We start from the raw sequence: 20,383 nt of genomic DNA on the forward strand, positions 1-20,383 counted from the left end.
TAAAATTCATTAGTCTCGCACATTGAAAGGATCTTCTCTTCATGCATGATTTTGACCTGATTGACTCCATAAAAGTGAGCAATTCCCTGGGGATTCTCTGGACCACATTTTGAGAATTACTGAAACAGTCAGATCCTTTGCTCTTACGGAGTTTAGGTAAAAGACCAACAAATAAATTAATCCGTGGTAGGTCATTTAAGTTTCCCTAAGCTCCTCTGTTTTCTTAGACTCTCTGAGCTAATGTATAAAACACCTCTAAATTTTGGCAGTATATGTTACCTCTTCCTTGACAGCCTTCCTCCACCATACCCTCTTCTCTACCCCTGCCACACATTGTTTAGGCTGGAGGGGTAGAAGAATGATTGGTGTATAAAGCAGAGCACAGACTGTTGAGAATGGTGGCTTAGGAGCTGGAGGAGGAGCATAGATGGGTCGCTTACTCATTAGACTGAAGAAGAAGGCGCACGTGGCCGGGAGCCATGTCCTGAGAGCTGCAGCATGTCACCACAGCTCAGTGTGCTCTGCTTCTTGATTTTTCTCTGAAAAGTTTGTTCAAAAATGTCTATGATGAATGAATGTAATTTTAAAGAATGTAGAGGAAAATTAAACTTTTCTCTCCCCATCTTGAATAAAATTAACATTTTCTTTTTGCTAGCTTGTGTTAGGTGAAAGAAGTTAGGCTTTGGGATATTTAATATTTGTACGTCAGTTATCTACCATTTGTTTCATTGGTTAAATTAAAATTGATAAGATCACTTTTTCCATATGAAACACGGTGTTTAACTCCAAGTGCATATTTCCTTAAAACAGAGAAACTTAAATTCTTGTTCACTAAAAAATTTCTCTTTGCAGTCTTTTCGTCTGCAGATGACTATAGAGAACATGAACCATTTGAAATTCATTCCCCACAAAGACTACACAGCCAATCGCTTGGTCAGTGGGCTCCTCCAGCTGCCCAGCAATACTTCCCTTGTAATCGATGAGACTCTCCTAGAACAGGGGCAGCTGGATACCTCAGGTACGTACATAGAAATTTCCCTTCCATTTCTGACTTCGTTCCTGCTAAAGCCAGATCTAGGAGTAACTTTCTGAAGAGTATGGACAAAGACAAATTCACATTTAGCAAGTATGTAAGATAAAGGCTTGGCATGTGAATTTGATTAAAGCATATGTTAAAAACTAATCAAATTGTATAAACCAACTATGTTTTGCCATAGTTTTCTGAAAATAGTACAGTAGAACAGTGGGGTTTTTTTTTTTTGGGTCGGGGAGTAGAGACAAGGTTTCACTATGTTGCCCAGCTGATCTTGAATTCCTGGGCTCAAGTGATCCTCCTGCCTTGGCCTCCCACAGTGCTGGGATTACAGGTGTGAGCCACTGCATCTGCCCCAAATAGCTTTTTTAAAGCTGAAATGGGGCCAGGCACAGTGGTTCACACCTGTAATCCCAACAGTTTGGGAGGCTGAAGCAGGCAGATCATGAGGTCAGGAGCTCGAGACCAGCCTGGCCACCATGATGAAATCCTGTTTCTACTAAAACAAAACAAAACAAAAATTAGCCATGCATGTGGCACACGCCTCTAATCCTAGCTACTTGGGAGGCTGAGGCAGGAGAACTGTTTGAACCTGGGAGGCGGAGGTTGCAGTGAGCAGAGATTGTGCCACTGCACTCCAGCCTGGGCAACAGAGCAAGACTCCGTCTCAGAAAAATAAATAAATAAATAAATAAATAAATGCTGAAATGGGAGGAAGCTTTGCTTTTAGTCATCTAATACTTCAAAAGAGAAGTGTAGAAAATATCTAATAAAACATTTTTCACCTTCAGTTGTAAAGCTTTTAAATGGTTTTCAGAGAATCTCTAAAAAATGATAGATCAAATGGTTTGAACTAACCTCAGTTAAGGAACATATTATAAAATCACAGGAAAGCAGACTTTTATCTGTGCTCAAATGAAGACAATTAAGAATATACTACTGGTGATCAGTTCAAGAGGTAAAGGTAGAATCAAATGGAGGTAGACTGGGCACCTTTGAGGTAAAGGGGAATATAAAATCAGTAAATTTCACTAGCCTGGTCTACATATGAGTTTTAGTCCTTCCTTACTTTAGCCCTGTGGCTACATCACCTAGAAATAATCATACTTACTTGGGAACTATTTTATGTCTAGGTATTAGATTTGTGGCAGGGGGTCTTGGCCCCAGAAAGTTCTACTTTGACTAAGACTGTTGTAAGCCTACACACTTAGTGACATTTAGCTTAGTAAATTGGACAGTGCCTCATACTCAAGCAGTAGAAACTTGATGACTCATTATCAGTGTCAGCAAAACTGATTTGTTTAGATGATTAAAGTCAAATGACTGAAAATGTTTTCTTTCTTTCGTAGGTGTTCATAATGTGACTGCCCTGAGCAACCTCATAACGTGGCAGAAGGTGGATTATGACTTCAGCTATCATCAGATGGAATTCCCCTGCAATATTAACGTTTTCATTACTTCAGAGGGGAGGTCACTCCTCCCGGTATGATGAGTCATTTTTAAATGGAGGGAGGTTGACATTGGAAAAATATCTACATTTTTGCAGTTTCTTGGTACTGCTTATTAATAAGTTAAATTTGTTGTAACAAACTGTGACTACCGATCATCAAGGGAATTGAGTTATTTTGCACTGCCAGGGATGAAAACCTTTCATCTACCAAGCTCAGATATCAGCAAGTCACAAGACTAGAAAGGCTGTTGGCAGCAGAAACTCCCACATCTGAGTATAGAAAGATTGCTTGATTTTAACATCTAGACTTCTGTCTTGCTGCCTTTGACCCATTGTTTTCTGCTAATCTTATGTGAAAAATATTTTAGAGTTCCTTTTAAAATGTCCTTGGTCACTTGGTAGCTATTTTCATGCTTTACAGTGAAATGCTCTGGTATGCCCTCAGAATGGCTTTTAATTCTGAGGATGTTGGGAAGTGCTCCCAGTTGTCAAATGGTGCATGGTCTATATAATAGTATTCACCTGCGATAGATGAGAAACAGCCTTTGACTAAGAACGGAATAGCTAAAGGATATGTTTTCTGCGTGCAAGTGTGACAAACCTTTTTAATTAACTGCTTTTTTAGAGGTTGGCTAAATTTTTGTATGCTCACTGATACCATTGAGGAAACATAAGTGACCAAGGAAAAGCTAACTTTCATAATTATTGCTGAGGTAGTTATAAAGCATGTAAGCTAATATTAGAAATAGATTTTCACCGGGTGCGGTGGCTTACACCTGTAATCCCAGCACTTTGGGAGGCCAAGGCAGATGGATCGTGTGAGCCCATGACTTTGAGGCCAGCCTGGGCAACATGATGAAACTTGTCTCTACAAAAAATACAAAAATTAGCCAGGTGTGGTGGTGTGTGCCTATGGTCCTACTAATCAGGAGGGTGAGGTAGAAGGATCACTTGAGCCTGGGAGGCAGGTTGCAGTGAGCTGTGTTCACACCACTGCACTCCAGCCTGGGCAACAGAGCAAAACCTGTCTCACGCATATACAAAAAAACAGTATTATTCCCTCCCCTTAAATAATAAATGGTATTTTCTAATTCCCATAGGGGCTGACAGAGATGATGCGTCTTTCTTTAAAAATGTAGATTAGGAACTCAGAAAATACAGTGTACTCTTTCTCTTTTCAGGCAGACTGCCAGATTCACTTACAGCCCCAGCTTATTCCACCAAACATGGAGGAGTACATGAACAGCCTTCTCTCCGCGGTGCTGCCTTCCGTGCTGAACAAATTCCGCATCTATCTAACCCTTCTGAGATTCCTGGATTATAGCATATCTGATGAAATAACCAAGGTATGTCTGGTTTAAAATAAAGGATTTCCCTGTGTTGAATTGCAGTATGCAACCAATTTACATTTACCATAATTACTGATAAGGTAGTTTTGCTATTTGTTTTCTATCTTGTCTTTTATTATTCCTCTATTACTCCATTATTGTCTTTCTGTTTGAAATAGATATTTTCCAGTGTCCCATTTTAATCCCTTGAAGTTTCTTGCTTTCCTAGTGGTTGCCCTGGGGGGAATACACTTAACGTGTTAGCTATAGTCATCTATTAAGGATTAATGCCGGTTTGTTTAGTTATTTTTAATTAAAATTTTTGTGTGGGTAATGCCAGTTTAATTATAATATATTATACAAAGACTTTGCCCCTTTTTAATTTCGTTCCTTCTCCCCTCTCTTGTACTGCTATTGTCATACAATTACATCTCTATACATTGTATGTCCATCAACACATTTAGAATTACTGCTTTTGCAGTTGTTTTTTCAATTAAAGGAAAAAAGTTCTAAACGGAAAAGACTGTTGTACTATGTTTTCTATTTACCTATGCAGTCACTTTTACCAGCATCCTTTATTTCCTCATGTTGGTTCATGTTACTGTCTAGTACCTTTTCAGCATGAAGAACTCCCTTTAGTGTTTCTTGCATGGCAGGTCCACTTGTGCAAATTCTTTTTGTTGTTGTTTTGAGACAGGGTCTCGCTCTGTCACCCAGGCTAGAGTGCAGTGTTGTGATCATGGCTCACTGCGGCCTCAATCCTCCTAGGCTCAAGTGATCCTCCCACTTCAGCCTCCTGAATAGTTGGGACCACAAGCATGTGCCATTGTGTGCAGCTAATTTTTGTGTGTGTGTGTGGGTGTGTGGAGATGAGGGGGGAGTCTCCCTATGTTGCCCAGGCTAGTCTCAAACTCCTGGGTTCAAGTGATCCTTTCGCCTTGGCCTCCCAAAATTCTGGGATTACAGGTGTGAGCCACCATGCCCAGCTCTCTTTAAGTTTCTGTTTATCTGGGAATCTTAATTTCTCCTTAAGGCTAGTTTTGTTGGATGTAGAATTCTTGGCTTATACTCTTTGTTTCATTTCAAATATGTCCTCCCACCACTTTCTGGCCTCTGGTTTCTACTGAGAAGCCAGCTAGTTTGTGATGAGGATCCTTTGTACACCCAAGTCATTTTTCTCTCACTGCTTTCAAGATTCTTTCGCTTTTGACAGTTTTGACTATGATGTATCTACTTGTAGATCTCCGAGTTTATCCTACATGGAGTTTGTTGAGCTTCTTGGAGGTGCAGAATAATTCACATTTTGGGGAAATTTTCAACAAATTTGGGGAGGTTTTGGCCATGTTTCTTTCTGCCTCACTTCTCCCTCCTCTCCCTCTGATACTCACTATCTGATTCTGTTTTTAATGGTATCCCACAGGTCTTCAAGGCTCTGTTCATTTTTCCTCATTCTTCTTTTTTTGTTGTTTCTTACACTCATCTTAGTGAAAACTTATCTTCGGGTTTAGTGATTATCTTCTGCCTGATCAAATCTGAGCACCTCTAGATAATTTTTACTGTATTTTTCAACTCCAGAATTTTTGCTGCTTCTAAAAAATTATTTCTTTTTATTGATATTCTCTATTTGGTGAGACATCATTCTCATATTTTCCTGAAGTTCTTTATATGTGGTTTCCTTTCATTATTTGAATGCTTAAAATAGCCTATTTAGAGTCTTTCTGTCTAATGTTTGAGTTCCTCTGGGACAGGTTCTACTGACTCCCTTTTCCCCCAGAAGTGTGAACCATACTTTCTTGTTTCTTTGTACTTTTTTGTTGAAAACCAGACATTTTATTTGATTGATTGATGGGGTCTCATTCTGTCACCCAGGCTGGAGTAGTACAGTAGCACAGTCACAGTAAACTCCTGGGCTCAGGTGATCCTCTTGCCTCAGTAGCTGGGACTGCAGGTGTGCGCCACCATGCACAACTAAAGTTTTGTTTTGTTTTTTTGTAGAGATGAGGTCTTGCTTTATTGCCCAGGCTGGTCAACTCGTGGCTAAGGGTGAATAATAATCATAAATAAAAATAAAAGCTGGGGCAAGCCTTCAACGCTTAGGCTTTTACAATTTACAAGCCTGCCTTAGTCTTCATTTCCTGCTCGCACAGAGCCTCCAGGTTATCCAGAGGTGGGAGTTTAAGGTCTCTGAGCATGTCTGCAGCCTTCTAAGTTCCTAGGAGTTACATATGTGAGGTTTTCAGAGCCTTCTGCGGACATTTCATTTCCCAACTAGCTTTTCCGTTTAAGGGTTTGGGTTAGCCTGTTTGTCACAACTGTTATCCAGTGTGTCACGTAGCTAAGGTGATTGACGATTTCTTCTGATTGTTTTTGATAAATGCCCTAGGGAAAGAGGTGGTTCATAGTAGACAGGCTTCCAGTCAGGTTACATGAAGACAACCTTGTAAATGGTTATTCCAGGGAGCCACTAGACAGGTGGTCAGAAGACAGTTCTCTGGGAATGGCACTTTGAAAGAGCTCTAGCCCTGTTCTCCTTCCAGTGGCTGCCAGGCTGTTGGTTTTTGAAGCTATTAATATCACCTGGAGGGGAAGGGGGTAGGATATAGGAATAGGACTTGTTAAAGTGCCAAATAGGACATGTTAACATGCCAACAAGGCTCAACATTCTTGCCAATAACCACCTGGTTTTCTTGCATAAATGCTCTCTGGATTGCTGCAAGTGTGGTTTTATTTCCAGAGTTTTAAAAAAGTTGATTTTGATCGATGTTCTTAACAGTAGGGACAGTTTTCTGCAGTCCTTTCTCTGCCATTTTCACTAACATCACTTTTCCCTTTGTTGAAAAGCATTGTTTCCTATGCCAGTTGCCGATTTATATGTTTTCTTGACCTTAAATGAATCTGAGTGTCATTATTTTTCATCAGCATTATTTATGTATACGCTTTGGTACTTTCCCTGTTGTCTGTCTAAGAGGTTGACATCCTCATTTTTACATCAGTCAAGGAACCATATTAATTTTCTCTTCCTTACAAAAATGCATGTCATTTACATTTACTCTTTTGATAAAGGCAGTTGAAGATGACTTTGTGGAAATGCGGAAGAATGACCCTCAGAGCATCACTGCTGATGATCTTCACCAGCTGCTCGTGGTGGCTCGGTAAGTGGTGCATGTCCATCATTGCTTTTTCGGTGAGCTTGTGTATATAAATCTTCTCAGTTATTCAGCAGTAACTGAGGCAGACTTCTGAAAATGGAAATGAACTTTTCCTTTTAAAAGCACTGTATGAAAGCGCTCATTGAGGGGCAATCAAGTTTGACTGGTGATCCCTTCAGTGGAACAGCATGCTGCTTGTTCTCTAAGCTTCAAAGAGTGAGCCACCCTCCAATTCTGACTCTTCAAAGATTTCTTTGTAGAAGTCTAACTTGGCTGTTGACTTGTGTATAACTACCAGACGGTCTTGTCTCCCATACGTGGTCTGTATTTTACAAAGTATTCCTAGGTCTTAAAAAAATGTAAGACTTACTGTCCCAGTTCTAGACTTAAATTTGTTTGTATTTCAAACCAGGTGTCTGTCTCTCAGTGCTGGTCAGACAACGCTGTCAAGAGAACGATGGCTGAGAGCAAAGCAGCTAGAGTCTTTAAGAAGAACAAGGCTTCAGCAGCAAAAATGTGTGAATGGAAATGAACTTTAAAAATCTGATACCTATAAAGAGCAATGGGCAAATTGTAGCCACATAATTGTAAAGTTCAGATATTCATTTATACCACATTGTTTTATAGGTAATTTCTATCACAAACCAATGATGTTTCCTTAAATCAAGCCTGGTTAACATCTGATGTTTATATGATATTCAGTAAGGACTTTTACCTTACTGATTTCATGGAGCTTTTGAAGTTTGTTTTATAATTATATAAATTAGTAATGATGTAAAAAAAAGTATTTGATATTAAAAGTTTAATATTGATAATGTTGCTGATTATACCATTTCCTTAGCTTCAGCTGAGTCATAGGCCAGACTTGAAATGCTGAGACGAAGCAGGTTGTTGCAATTTCAAAGTCAGAGGAATTGTGCGCTTCAGGTTTTTATGTTTTCCACTTGGCAGTGGGTTGGGTGCATTGAGTAGTCCAACTTCGGGGGATGGAGGCGTGCTTGCCATTGATTCACATGACTACGTGAAATTCTGTACTGTCATTTCCCAGACGTTTGGCCACAGAAACTTTTTCCCACTTAACATTTGTTAACAGCCTGCAAAACTAGACTTTTACATGGCAGTGGTTCCCAGACTTTTGTATTTTGTGGACCAGTAGTAATATTTCCAAAAATTTGGGGGACTGTAGGGTTGCCAGTTTACGTTGCCAAGTAATCTGAATAAATCACTGTATTGTCACCATTTTTTTTTCATAAAAGGACAATCTCAGAATAATAGTTCTTTAAATGAAATGAATGTAGCTTTTGGGGGCAAAAGAAACCAAGATACTCCATGTTCCTTATTTTCTTCTATCCCAGTGCATTTTAGAACCATGCATAACGGAATGCTATGCCACAAAGTTTTGCCCAAATATGAAAACAAAATATTAAAAAACATTACCCCCTTTGGAAAGTTTTTTTCCTAATGTCATTTAGTTGCTTTGATTGTATTGGACTTTTAGCATTTTATATGAGTTTTTCAGTTGGTTCCAAGTATGTTAAATCAGCTAACATCTGCTACTCCAGTAACAGCCTCATACAACTGCAGGTAGGTTTTCTCCAGACCAATTAGTTTTAATAGTGCAAACTAACAGACTTTATAGTAACATGGTTATGACAACCAGAATCTCCAGAAAGGTTAGGATGTTACTTTTTAAGCTGTCAGTGGTATCAAGACACTTAACTTCTTTTAGTAAGTAACGTACTTAGTTGGAGACAGATAAAGGATCCCTTACACTTTTTTCCTGTAAGGCCTAACTTGACATTGTTAACCAAGGAAACAGGGTCAGCCTTGAAAAATCGAGGAATTCATTATACCTAATAACTGACGTAAAAATCACTAGTTGTTCAACTTTTCCTAAACTCAAATCTATTTTTATAAACTAATGTAAATAATGTTTATATAATATAACTGGTTTTCTTTTTAAAACTGATAGACTAGACCTTCCTTTTAGAAATAAAGTGAAGGCTTTAACTGGATTTGTGAGGATACAACACATTTTCTTTAACTGTCCTAGAGCAAAGTAGATTAGTCACCATGTGTTTTTTGTGCCAATGTAAATTGTAATTTACCAAAGAAAAGTACATAAAATTGCTTGGTCTTGCAGAAAAGTTCCCTTGAAAAGTTTCCAGTAAATAAAACTTCCCAAATTAACAGTACTGTGAGCTATTTTTCACGAATAAGATTCACCATCCCATGTAATCTGTGTGGGAAGAAACCACATCCTCCTGGTGGAAACATGAAAGAGCTGAAGTGGAGGAGATGGTGCGAGAGGCCTTCCTGCTCAACGTCCTCCCAGGCAGCGGAGTGGAGTGCAGCGCTTGGCTATGGAAGCCCTTTGTCCCTTACCTGTATACATGGATGGAAAGTCAAGTTTGTTGCTCTAATTTAAGGTACAGCGTTAATCCTGTGTGATAATGGCCAGGAAACTGAGCAGACTCCTATATAACCATTTGGAACTTTGCCTTCTTAATTTTTCAAAAATCTCTTTCAAACTAATTTCTGTGGAGCTTAAATGTGTATTTTATCACATAACATTGACTTGTATTTTCTCCCATGTTGGGAACCCTTAATATTTTTAGGATCTGGAAGAAAAGTTGGTAGAAGAAAGCATTCAGTTTTGAATGTTTGGATTTTAAAGTATAGTTTCTGATCCATTTCATCATTTTTTAAAATCATGAGTATACTTCTAAGGAGTAAAATACTGGCAACACCTAGACCAAGTGTTCAGTTATAGCAAATTTGCCCTGTTTACAAATTCTTTAATCTATTATGCAAGGAATTCTCATACACATTGTCACTTTAAATTACCATGGTACTTTATTTTAATAATCACAAGATTTAACACATTAAAAAAAAAGATACCACCAATAAATAACAAAAGTGGAATGCTTATCAAAGTTACAACAGACATAATGTTCAGCTGAGAATCACTTCAACAGAGTAAAGCTCTAAAAGTTATCAGACAAACCAATATTTGTTGGAATATGCTGTGCAACTTTGTGTGGATTACAGAGGCAGCCCTGGTTCTGTGTGGTCAGAGTTACAGTCAGAAGACCAGTTTTAGCACAGCTGTGCTTCAGACTAAAATTCTTTTTGAGACAGGGTCTTGCCCTGTCCCCCAGGCTGGAGGGCAGTGGCAAAATCACAGCTCACTGCAGCCTCAACCTCATGGGCTCAAGTAATCCTCCTGTGTAGCTAGGACCACAGGCGTGCACCACTATGCCTGGCTAATTTTTGTATGTTTTTGGTAGAGACAGGTATTTCCAAAGGTGGCCTCAAACTCCTGGCCTCCCAAAGTGTTGGTATTATAGGTGTGAGCCAGTACACTTGGCCCAGCCTAAATTGTGAAGTTGTGAGTTGTCTAGATAAGATGTTGAGGATGTCCCTCCTGGAATAAATTAAAATCTGACTTCCTTACAGAATTTCCAGTAGCCAATATATGTGTTCTTACATTCCTGAAAACAGCAAAATGAAATTTAATACGTGCTGGTATTCACATCTGATGTCATCATCAGGTTTACCGTGTGACTGGCAAGTGTTAATGCTCCTAGGTTTACACGGTATAGGCAGCAGAATATTTTTAATGTGTTCAAGTAGAATATGGGAAAAATTAGGATCAAATGAGAATTCATTCCTTGATTTTAGTATCAACCCTCAATTAACTCCTCAGGGAATAGTTGAGCCATCAAACGAAAATAGCTTTAAATTCAAATGCTTCAGTAACATGTTAAAGTCACTAAAAACTAAATGTATAAAAAAGTTACTTTGTAGAGGTAACACACAGAAATGAACTGACAAATGGAACAAATTATGAAAAATGCTGCATGTCCAGCTCATGTCTACTTAATGTGTTCCACCCACCCCACTCCAAAAAAAGGTTCAGGTTATATCCTAAAGTGACCTGTTGCTGAATTACTTTCAAATAAGCAAAGTTTTCCGTAGTGTATAAGCTCCTCAATTCTGCACATTCTAGGATGATGCACTTCTGTAGTCCTAGCTCTAAAATTTTGGAATCTACTCAGGTTCAGACTCCTTTTAAAAAAACCCTTTCCAATAAACAGAATTTGTGATCCCTGGATTCAGACAGTACAATTAAAATACCCCAAGAGGTGAAAATTTATTTTCATATTTTTAAATAAAAGCCATGGAAGTATTCTTCTGGCTAAAAGCTAAATCTGAATTATCCGTGTCTGACATTGTATAAACATATTTTTAAGTTCATTTTGCTGGACTTCATTAATCACTTCAGATTCTGCCGGACTCTTCTGAACTTTTGCCACAGCGAAGTTTATCCCATGGGTTAATCCAGCTTGGGTAATACTAGCAACCTGGACCATGGAACTTCGAATCTTGGCAAAGGGAGAGACTGCTCTGCTGCTACTGCTGTCTGATGGAGAAGGAGTTACATGAAGCCCTGTCTCCAGTTCAAGCATGCTGGAAGCGGAGCTGGGGATCTTTTGAGATGCAACTGAATGTGCTGGCTCAACTGACAAAAACTGTGGGCCTGTTTCAGAAAGAGACACATCTAATTGCGACGGCCGAGAAGGGGTCTGTTCTGTTGATTCTGACTGGGTTTCTTCATTGGAAACTTGATTAGTCATTTGATTTATTTCCTGACTAGCCTGCTGAGAGATAGATCTGATCTCTGATAGGTGGGTCACTTTGTTTTGTGCATCATGCACAAATCTGTGGCAGTAAATATCCATAGGCTTGGCAAAGCCAGTCAATATGTGTATGTTGCCAGCAGAGGGACTTTTCTTCAAAGACGACTCCTGGCCTTTTCCAAGCCCACTCCCATGAGCAACAGTAACCTCTGAAGGAGCATGAGTGCTACTATCAGTGCTGCTAACAGACTGGGACCGACTGCCTAATCGAGGTGCTGAAGCAATAATACCACAACTAGGAAGAACATAATCTACTGGCCCTACACTCTCTAATGAATTAGCTAGCTGCCTGTCTTCATCAGACTTAGAATTTGTAAGGAATTCATCAGAGTGGTATGAGTCATTATCTGAAGACATGTCCCCGTCAGACTCTCCCTGAACCTTATCCATCACTCCTGTGTTTTCCATAGTTTCAAGACTACTATCTGATTTCCAAAGATTTACTTTTAAGTTTGGTTTTAGAAAGTTAACTTTCATTTCAGGTTTGGTAAAGTTTCCTAGCTTTCGGAGGTTGCCAATATTTACATTGGATTTGGTCTGCTTCACTTTTTGATTTAGAGATGAAAATTTGCTCATCAAAAAATTCTTCCCCTGGGCCAAAGAACCTTGGTTTTGAGATCTGATACCAATGATGTCTTCATGCGGTTTACTGCTCTTCCTACAAATGAGAAGAGGAAAAAAAGTTAATTCCCCATGGAATACAATATACCAGTTCCAATTAATGTAAGTGAAAGCATTTTAAATTGGTCCCAACTTGTTGAAAACAGAACATTGCTAACTGATAGATAACCCCTCAGTGTTGACATTAAAACAGTGCTGTCCAATAGAAATATGTGAAATATATATGTAATTACAATTTTTCTAGCAACCACATTAAAAAGCAGCAATGAATTTTAATAGTAATTTAACCCAATATATACAAAATATTTCAACATAAAATTTTTAAAAGATGATTAATATTCCTTTTTGAACTAATTCAATATAAGCAATATGCAGTGTTCTATAATTACAGCTCACCTGACAATTCAGCCTAGTTGTATTCTAAAAGGCTTCACAACCACACGTGGTGTCTGTCTAGCACAGCCACCATCTATACCATCAGCAAAGAAATCTCTGACTAAGTGGGAATCCGCAGCACCTTAGCTAAGGTTACCTATACACATCCCAGTGTGGCTCAATTCAGGTAGTGGGAGCAGAGAGGAGCAAGATGTTCCTTCTATGTCCTGTGGGTTATCTGAATTTATTTTACAAGATTTGGAACATTTAACACAATTACTCTGAGTGTCTTCTCTCCTTTGGCATCCCTTTTGACAGCTATAAATGAGAAAAGTCAGTGCTATTTGCCACAAATGTCTCAGTATGCGCATTTGCACTGCTGGTCTCATGCAAGATCACTGATCGTGAGCATACTACAGGAAAAATGAGGTTAAAATAATTCTTTAACAAAAGCCCGAGTAATTTTCTTCTGGCCAAATGGCTGTCTTCACTAGTAGAATGTGGACCACAAAGCCCAACAGATGCTCATTAGAAAGAAAAGCTGTACTTTTAAAATGTGAAATAATCTGTTGATAGGCATTCTTTTCCCAAATTCAAAAGCCAAGTGTTTAGAACATACCACTTAAAAATTTTCAATGTTGCCTCTCATTAGTTTACTTAGGAGTTTAAAATGTATCACTTGTGCCCACACAAATTGTATCAAGGATGGCAAAATCCTTGCAGGGGCTTGCTCTCAGACCGGATCTCTTGGCAAAATACCACCACTTACCTAAGTACTTGTGGAGACAGTCAGTGTTACTCTGTAACAAAACTTTTAAACACACCTAGAGTGATATCCTAAGCATATTTTAAATGCCATGTCACTCAAGAAAATGAAACTCTGGGTCTTCAAAGTTTTTCTTGAAACCGAGGATAAGCAATAACCTTTAAGGAGGTGGGTGCAGGGTTAAAGGACTCTGGAGATCACATCTTTCAATCCAAGTTCACAACTTGGGGATGCTATTCTAAAGAAATTATCCTAAACATGAAAAAGCAATACATGACAAAGATACCTGTCATGACTTTTTTATAAAAGGAAAAAATGCTAGCAACCAAAATTCTTGGCAATTGGGTTTAATAGGTTGTGCCAGGTTAAGTGCATTATCATTCAGTTCATGCAATGCACTAACATGGATTTTCTCTTACAGATAGCAAAATTGAAGTAAAGGAATATTAAGTATGTTTCCCAAGATTAAAGAGTATTTGATAGAACCAGGAGTCAAAAAAAAAAACCTGGCCGACCAGAGTCCACATTCTGAACCCACCCAATACGTCTGCAAACAGATCACAGTAGGCAGCTATTTAAATGATAGTTATGAATTCTAGAGTAATGTGGAAAATGCATAAAATACAATCTTTAGCAATAAAAGGTTATTAACCTACATAGGTTACAAATGTGTACAAGAGGCTGGGTGCAATGGCTTTACCAGAATTCCAATTAAGTGTAGAAGGAATGAGAATTAGAAAAATCACCATAGATCATGACAGGAGTAATTACTATAGATAAGATCCAACAACGGTTATGAAAATGAATAGAATTAAGTTTACACAGAAACAATATTTACACAGTCTCAAAGGATTTTCCCCCAAATATTTAGCAATTATAAAGAGGAAGACACGAAGTTTGCAGTGCAGAATCCTGGCAGATGCTACTCCAGCCGAGTAATCAAGGTGAACCTCAACAATACTACATAGGGACATCATGTCCTCCCCTCCCCACAGCATGATGCACTGAGAAGTGCCCCTCACTCTGTGTCCTTTCTGACAATGCATAACCTCAGCTTAATCAGGAAAAAACACTGGACAAACCTAGATTCAGGGATGTTCTACAAAACAGCTGACTAGTAACTCAAAAAATGTCAAAGTTATGAAAGAAAAAACAAGATTGAGGAAATAACATTAAACTATAGAGACAACTAAATGCAATGTGGAATCCCAGATTAGATCCTGGAACAGAAACAGGATGTCAGTGAACACCTAGTAAAATCCTCGTAAGTTCTGTACTTTGGTTATTTAATCTTACTGTGCCACGGTTAGTTTCTTAGTTTTGATAAATGGTCTATGGTTATGTAAGCTGTAAAGGGAAGACGAATGACGGGTATATGGAAACCCTCTGAATTACCTGTGCAACTCATCTGTAAGTCTAAAACTTATCTGAAAATTGTATACATGAAGAATTTTTAAAATTTTGATCTGCAGAAATGTGATCCTTACCTCTCTAAATACCAACACCTTACCATTTTCCTCCTTACCATTTTCCTCCTTACCTCTTTCCCCCTGCAAATACTTTTAAAGAAATAAGACTTTGAATAATAATGCCTTTATTCTTGAGAGAAGCAGTATACTCACCTCTCAAGTTTCTTCTCAATTATGGGTACATCTGATCCCATGGCTTGCTTGGTGATCTGCAGCATCTCTGCAATGCACTGAAGGGTATCTGCAACCCAAATATAACTGCTTGCCAGTTTCTCCATAAACATACTAAAAAATAGCAATTCTAACTCAGCACTGACTGAAATTTGTGGTCATATAATTAAATACAAATGTATTTGCTTTGATTAAATACAAATTTATTTGTTTTGATTTAGTGAACTGCTATCTGTTCGCTACTCTCCCCACTAATTCACAATGTTTTAACATTTTAAGAGAAAAGAACAAAAGCAAAAGAATGAAATTGAGGAATTAAAAGTCTGTTCTAACTCATGTTCTAGCACCATGCCAGATGCTGAGAACAGCCATGAACCAGAAAGGCAAGGTCCCTGCCTGCCACAAATGAAAGGAACATGATGTGTGAAAAGCCTTGGCACCCATATGATCACTGACGGGGCCAAACTCACTGAGAATCCCCACTGTAGAGTCCCTTGTCCCAAACTAAATAATACATTCAAATAATCTCCCTGGGTTGCTGGAAACAGAGTTGCTATTTCAAGGCCTCATATTCCAAAGCTGTTCCCTAGATCTGCTCTCATTCCGCTGGTTATGATATGAAATGTTCCCAATTCCATTTGGGCTTTTAAGAGTAAATACAGAGTTTTCACTGAATACTTTGGTCTCTTCCTCTCTTTACCTTTTCCATCCTCTTCAGGACTGCGCACTACAGCTCGCAGTGTGTGGAAATAGCCACTTGCTTCTTTGTATCTGTAGTGCAGTCGCATGCAGGAAAACTTGGGCTTACCAAAAAGAGTTGGCTCAGGACCTAAAAACCCAAATGAATAAGTATAAAGTTAAATCTTTCACAAAACATGCACTTTCTTCTATTATCTTCAAAAGACCAATACATTTATCTTCGTAACATAAATGACAGCACACAAAATACAAACTTGTGGTGACCATTTGGTTTGATAAGGCTAGAAGAACTCTTTCAATCTCAATCATTGAAACTGGGGTAATCTTCATAAGGTAAATAATAAAAGGAATAGTTATAATTAGACTATATCCATCACTAACCTATAAAGAATAGAAAGGAAGTTCTAAGAGGTAGACAGCTTGGAATATCCCTTTCTGGTTTCTAACAGACGTTATTCTGGTCTCCAAATTCCACTGTAAGGACAGCTGACACTTTTGCCTTAGAATTTCATACCTATTCCCTAGACCTTATCAAAATGCTGTTAATAACAAATGGAAAATAATAGTGAAAAAAAAAGCATTTATAGGTGAAACTTAAACCATGTACTTCCTTAAATAATTTGACCCCCCTCTTGAAAACAACAGCATTTGCTTTTTATGACTTGATTAGTATGTTAAAACTTACCTATTTCGATTTTTTCCAGGTCTTCTAGACTTAGTCGTTGATACTGGTTTACTTTATCAGCTTCATCATCATAACTAGATAAAGGGAAATAGTAAAAACAGGATTAAACTGAAAAGCGTGTTTGGCTTGTCAAGGAAGGCATAATAGCTGTAAACTATTACATACAGTTAAGGTAACAAAATCTTCCACAGCACATACATTCTGGGGTAAAACATTAAAACTTAAGAACTATTTTAAAAATTAAACTAGAATAACATATATAGTTCAACTGTACAGGGAAAATAACAGATCTAACAGTTAAAAAAAGCAACTACAAGGTTAAAGTAATTTGTTTTATAAAAACTCATAAAATGAAAACAAACCTAAAACTTAACCTACAAGGCAAACACACACACACACACGGAGGGAGAGAGAGAGAAAGAAACAGACTGTGTATTTGGGTACAATACAGCCAATACAGCTGTTACATCTTGATATCCAAAATCCAGAATGAAAAATTCATATGATATATGCCAACAGGCATCTGAGCAAATGACTAAAAAATTACAGTTTACAGAATGCCAGAAATAAAGAATATTTACTTAGTAAAAATAAAACAATTCCGGTAATGTATGAGGAAACAAGTACTTGTATTTTGCTACTAGCACTGTTAATTGATAGTCTTTCTGGAGATCAATCTGACAACAAACCACAAAATCATAATTCATCATACCCTTGTAACCAAAGAAGTGCGCATGCACGCACAGACATGTTACTGCATAAAGACAACTGCGTCATTCGTATTAACAAAAAGTAGGAAGTAATTTAATACCTAACAATGGGGAAAACTACTACACTAATAAAAACGATGATATGTGGGCATTAGTGATAAAAATGTACGGAGTATATAAAAATCTGGGAGATACATATGAAATAATACCAAATGCCAAAAGAATACAATATAACATTTACATAGTAATCTAACTGTAAAATCATGTTTTCAAACCGATAAAGATAAAAGGAAGTTAGAATAACCTAACAGTTATATAAGGTAAAGGGATTCAATGACGTTTCATAAAATATGTAACAAAACCATATTCACATTTTTTATTGAATTCTAAAAATAAAATTTACTCAAGTTAAACAAAATCAAACGCTTTAAATCAACAAGCAACTTACTAGGCCACGTAGTAGGCAGAGTTAGAAAGCAGTAACAGCACATCCACATCTCTGTGAGTAGCATCAATGAGGCTAAATATGACACAGAAGATTAAATATTTTCATTTGCATTTTTTGCCAAGCATATTTCTTCAGCAGAGCTACTTAGGACAAAAGATTGGCTGGGGGTGGGGGTGATGACAAGATAATCAATGAGTTCTACTGAAGTTAGATGTAATACAATTTATCCGTTTGGACAGTCTTTAAAAAACAAGGAAAAGCAGATGTGGGAAGTGAGGGATGGAGAGAGAAGGGCTGGAGCTGAGGGGAGGTCCCTGCCTAGAGAAAGGCAGCCAAAGGAGGAAGGGGTCCCTCAGGAAATGGGACAATTTGAGGTGAGGGAGTGGGGGGATTGGAGGATGATAGAGAAGAGTTAAGGGAAGAAGAAAGAAAAATAGAGTTGAGAAGGGAGAAATCATCTGAATTATCTCACATTAGCTAATCTTCAAAATAACACTGTAGGCACTCAGGATATTTTTACATTCATGTGAATTGCATCTTTTGAAAGACTTACATGAATACAGTATGTGCAAAAATGGAACAAATCCAAGCTACTTTTGCATTTTTGTCATTATAGATTAATTTTATTTGACTTTCGAGAAACAAGTAAACACTTCCTTATTCTAAGTCCATTTTGCCATATTTATACCCACTCTAAAATCAATGATGAAAATAAGAATTAGAATCCAGGTATTAAGTGTTAATGAACCATGAAACCAAAACTACAGTAAAATGTACATCCTTGTAAAATTACCAACAAGAAAATTCTTAAAGTATAAAATCTACAAATAACACAGGCAGAATCTGAATTAAAATGAAACTTTTAGTCTAATATTAACAACAATAATAGCCTTTCCAGCAAAAGGTAGAGATGTTTCTGCATTCTTATACTGGTCTCCAAATTCCACTGTAAGAAAGCCGACATTTCTGCTTTGGGATTTCATACCTATTCCCTAGACCTTATCAAAATGCTACTAAAAACAAATGGAAAATAACTGGAAAAAAGGCGTTTGTTGGTGAAACTTAAACCACGTACTGAATCTGCGCAAGAATGAGGTCACTGTTTCAGGTACTGCAGAGAAGGATTTACCAAAATCTTAAATCGCAGTTTTTTACCTCACAGCCACCTTGTTGTAGCTTAAGTCTAACGGTCTTAATCTAAAACAACAAATTCACCTCGATTTGCACGTACAATAATATACTAAAAATACAACAAATGACGCAATGAGATGCCAGAACAGGGAACACACAAATCGATGCTAGGAGCCAAAATGTGAGCATTAACCAATTAATCAATGGGAAAAGGAGATCGATTCAGGCACTTCGTGGAGAATAATACCAAATAACACTGTAAAACGTAGTTAAATTTCATGCATTGATACTTACGTGCACTCTGAAAACTGTTGCTTGAGCCAAGCCATAAAAATTACGTCACGACACATTTTAACATGAAATAAATTCTACTACTAACTAGCTTATTTGGCATTAATATTTACATCAGCCAAACATGATTCTCGGTCAAAGACATTATGTCCTTAACGAAAAAACACTTGACACGTAACAGCCGGTCGGAAAATGTCAACCCTACCCCCACCCCATTTTACTGAAGTCTTAGCTGCAGTAAATATTTAATTCCCTCCCCACCCACCCTTCCCTTTTAAACAACAACAACAAAGCACGTTCAATACAAACAAGAAAGAAAACGAAAAACCCTTTGGGTATCCCCCCCACCCCGTTTGCAGCTCTTTAGGAGAAGCTGCTCTATTCGTCTTTCTCTTCCCGCCACTGGGGCAAGCCCTCCTTCCACACTATGAAGACAAAAATTGCCAGCACCACATGCAGTCCGACCACTGAGACAATGGTCGCGTAAAAGCCACTGTCATCGGGGGACATCATCAACAGAGTTTGGAAAAGTAGTAATTTACAGGTAAAGTATAACCCCACAGGAACTTTAACAGTAAGTCCTGCAAAAAGGAGAAAAATCTTAAAAGTCATAGCCAGCGGGCCCTCAGATGGGGGCTCTGCGGCGGCGGCAGCGGTGGCAGCGGTGGCGGCTGTGGCAGCCCGCCGCGCGGTAGAGTGAGACCTGTGGGAGCGCGGCATCGTCAGTCAGTCCGTCCGTCGTCCGTCCGTCCGTCCGTCGATGCCTCGAGGCTCAGTCAGACAGCCGCCTGCACCCGACCTCGCGCCTGCAGCAAATGCGGCAAATGCGGCAACTGCGACACGGCTGTGCCAAGCCACGCCCAGGGGACGCTTCTAGCTTCCTGACGCTCACTTCCGGCCTCGGCTGGCTGCCAGTGCGCATGCGCGCTCAGTCCTGCGCATACTGCACCCCACAAGGAGGGCACACATCCCGGCCTGGTAGGGGAGGGGTACCAGAGTAGCTGCCCCAGCAAGAGTTCGCTGGCGCTTCGCCTTCGTCAGGGACAGTGCTTGCGGCTAGAGGGGATGCTGGCGGACCGGCGTGTGTACTGCGCCGATCGTCTGGCCCCCTAGGCCATGGCATGCCTAAGGGACAGTGGCTGCCGTGTGCCTGGTCACTCCACTACCACGCCTGGACCAGGCAGTCGGCTGGAGCGCGAGGAAGCGAGTCAAAGCGAGTTGGGAACACCACTTGGCTTCGCGGAGAGGCAACGCGCGCCCTGCAGGTCCCCGATTTCCTCTCCAGTCTCAGAGCCTCTTTCCCACTGTTAATAGAGTTGGGGGTTTCCTGCGATAACAGGCGGGAAAGGACAAG

At 39.0% G+C, this 20,383-nt stretch overlaps 2 protein-coding genes across 3 annotated transcripts in view; one reads left to right on the forward strand and one right to left on the reverse strand.

The window, feature by feature from the left end:
* MCMBP (minichromosome maintenance complex binding protein) overlaps positions 1-10,461 on the forward strand; it is a 45,884-nt gene extending 35,423 nt beyond the window's left edge. Inside the window, exons 12-16 of the mRNA XM_021676947.2 lie at positions 853-1,018; positions 2,383-2,516; positions 3,665-3,829; positions 6,875-6,963; positions 7,373-10,461. Of these exons, the coding sequence (XP_021532622.2) occupies positions 853-1,018; positions 2,383-2,516; positions 3,665-3,829; positions 6,875-6,963; positions 7,373-7,499 (681 nt within the window). The 3' untranslated portion in view covers positions 7,500-10,461. The remainder of the gene's footprint in view (positions 1-852; positions 1,019-2,382; positions 2,517-3,664; positions 3,830-6,874; positions 6,964-7,372) is intronic.
* INPP5F (inositol polyphosphate-5-phosphatase F) overlaps positions 9,798-20,383 on the reverse strand; it is a 106,191-nt gene continuing 95,605 nt past the window's right edge. The window contains exons 1-6 of one of the 2 annotated variants that reach the window (XM_012448071.2): positions 19,033-19,286; positions 17,608-17,679; positions 16,450-16,523; positions 15,766-15,894; positions 15,048-15,135; positions 9,798-12,321 (exon numbers count right to left, since the gene is read on the reverse strand). In XM_012448071.2, the coding sequence (XP_012303494.2) occupies positions 11,169-12,321; positions 15,048-15,135; positions 15,766-15,894; positions 16,450-16,523; positions 17,608-17,679; positions 19,033-19,088 (1,572 nt within the window). In that variant the 5' untranslated portion in view covers positions 19,089-19,286 and the 3' untranslated portion in view covers positions 9,798-11,168. Of the gene's footprint in view, positions 12,322-15,047; positions 15,136-15,765; positions 15,895-16,449; positions 16,524-17,607; positions 17,680-19,032; positions 19,287-20,383 lie in introns of those variants that run through there. The other variant, XM_012448070.2, reaches the window with a different exon arrangement.

Source organism: Aotus nancymaae, unplaced genomic scaffold (genome assembly GCF_030222135.1).
Source record: "Aotus nancymaae isolate 86718 unplaced genomic scaffold, 86718_ANA_hifiasm-v0.15.2.pri h1tg000010l, whole genome shotgun sequence".
Lineage (NCBI taxonomy): Eukaryota > Metazoa > Chordata > Mammalia > Primates > Aotidae > Aotus > Aotus nancymaae.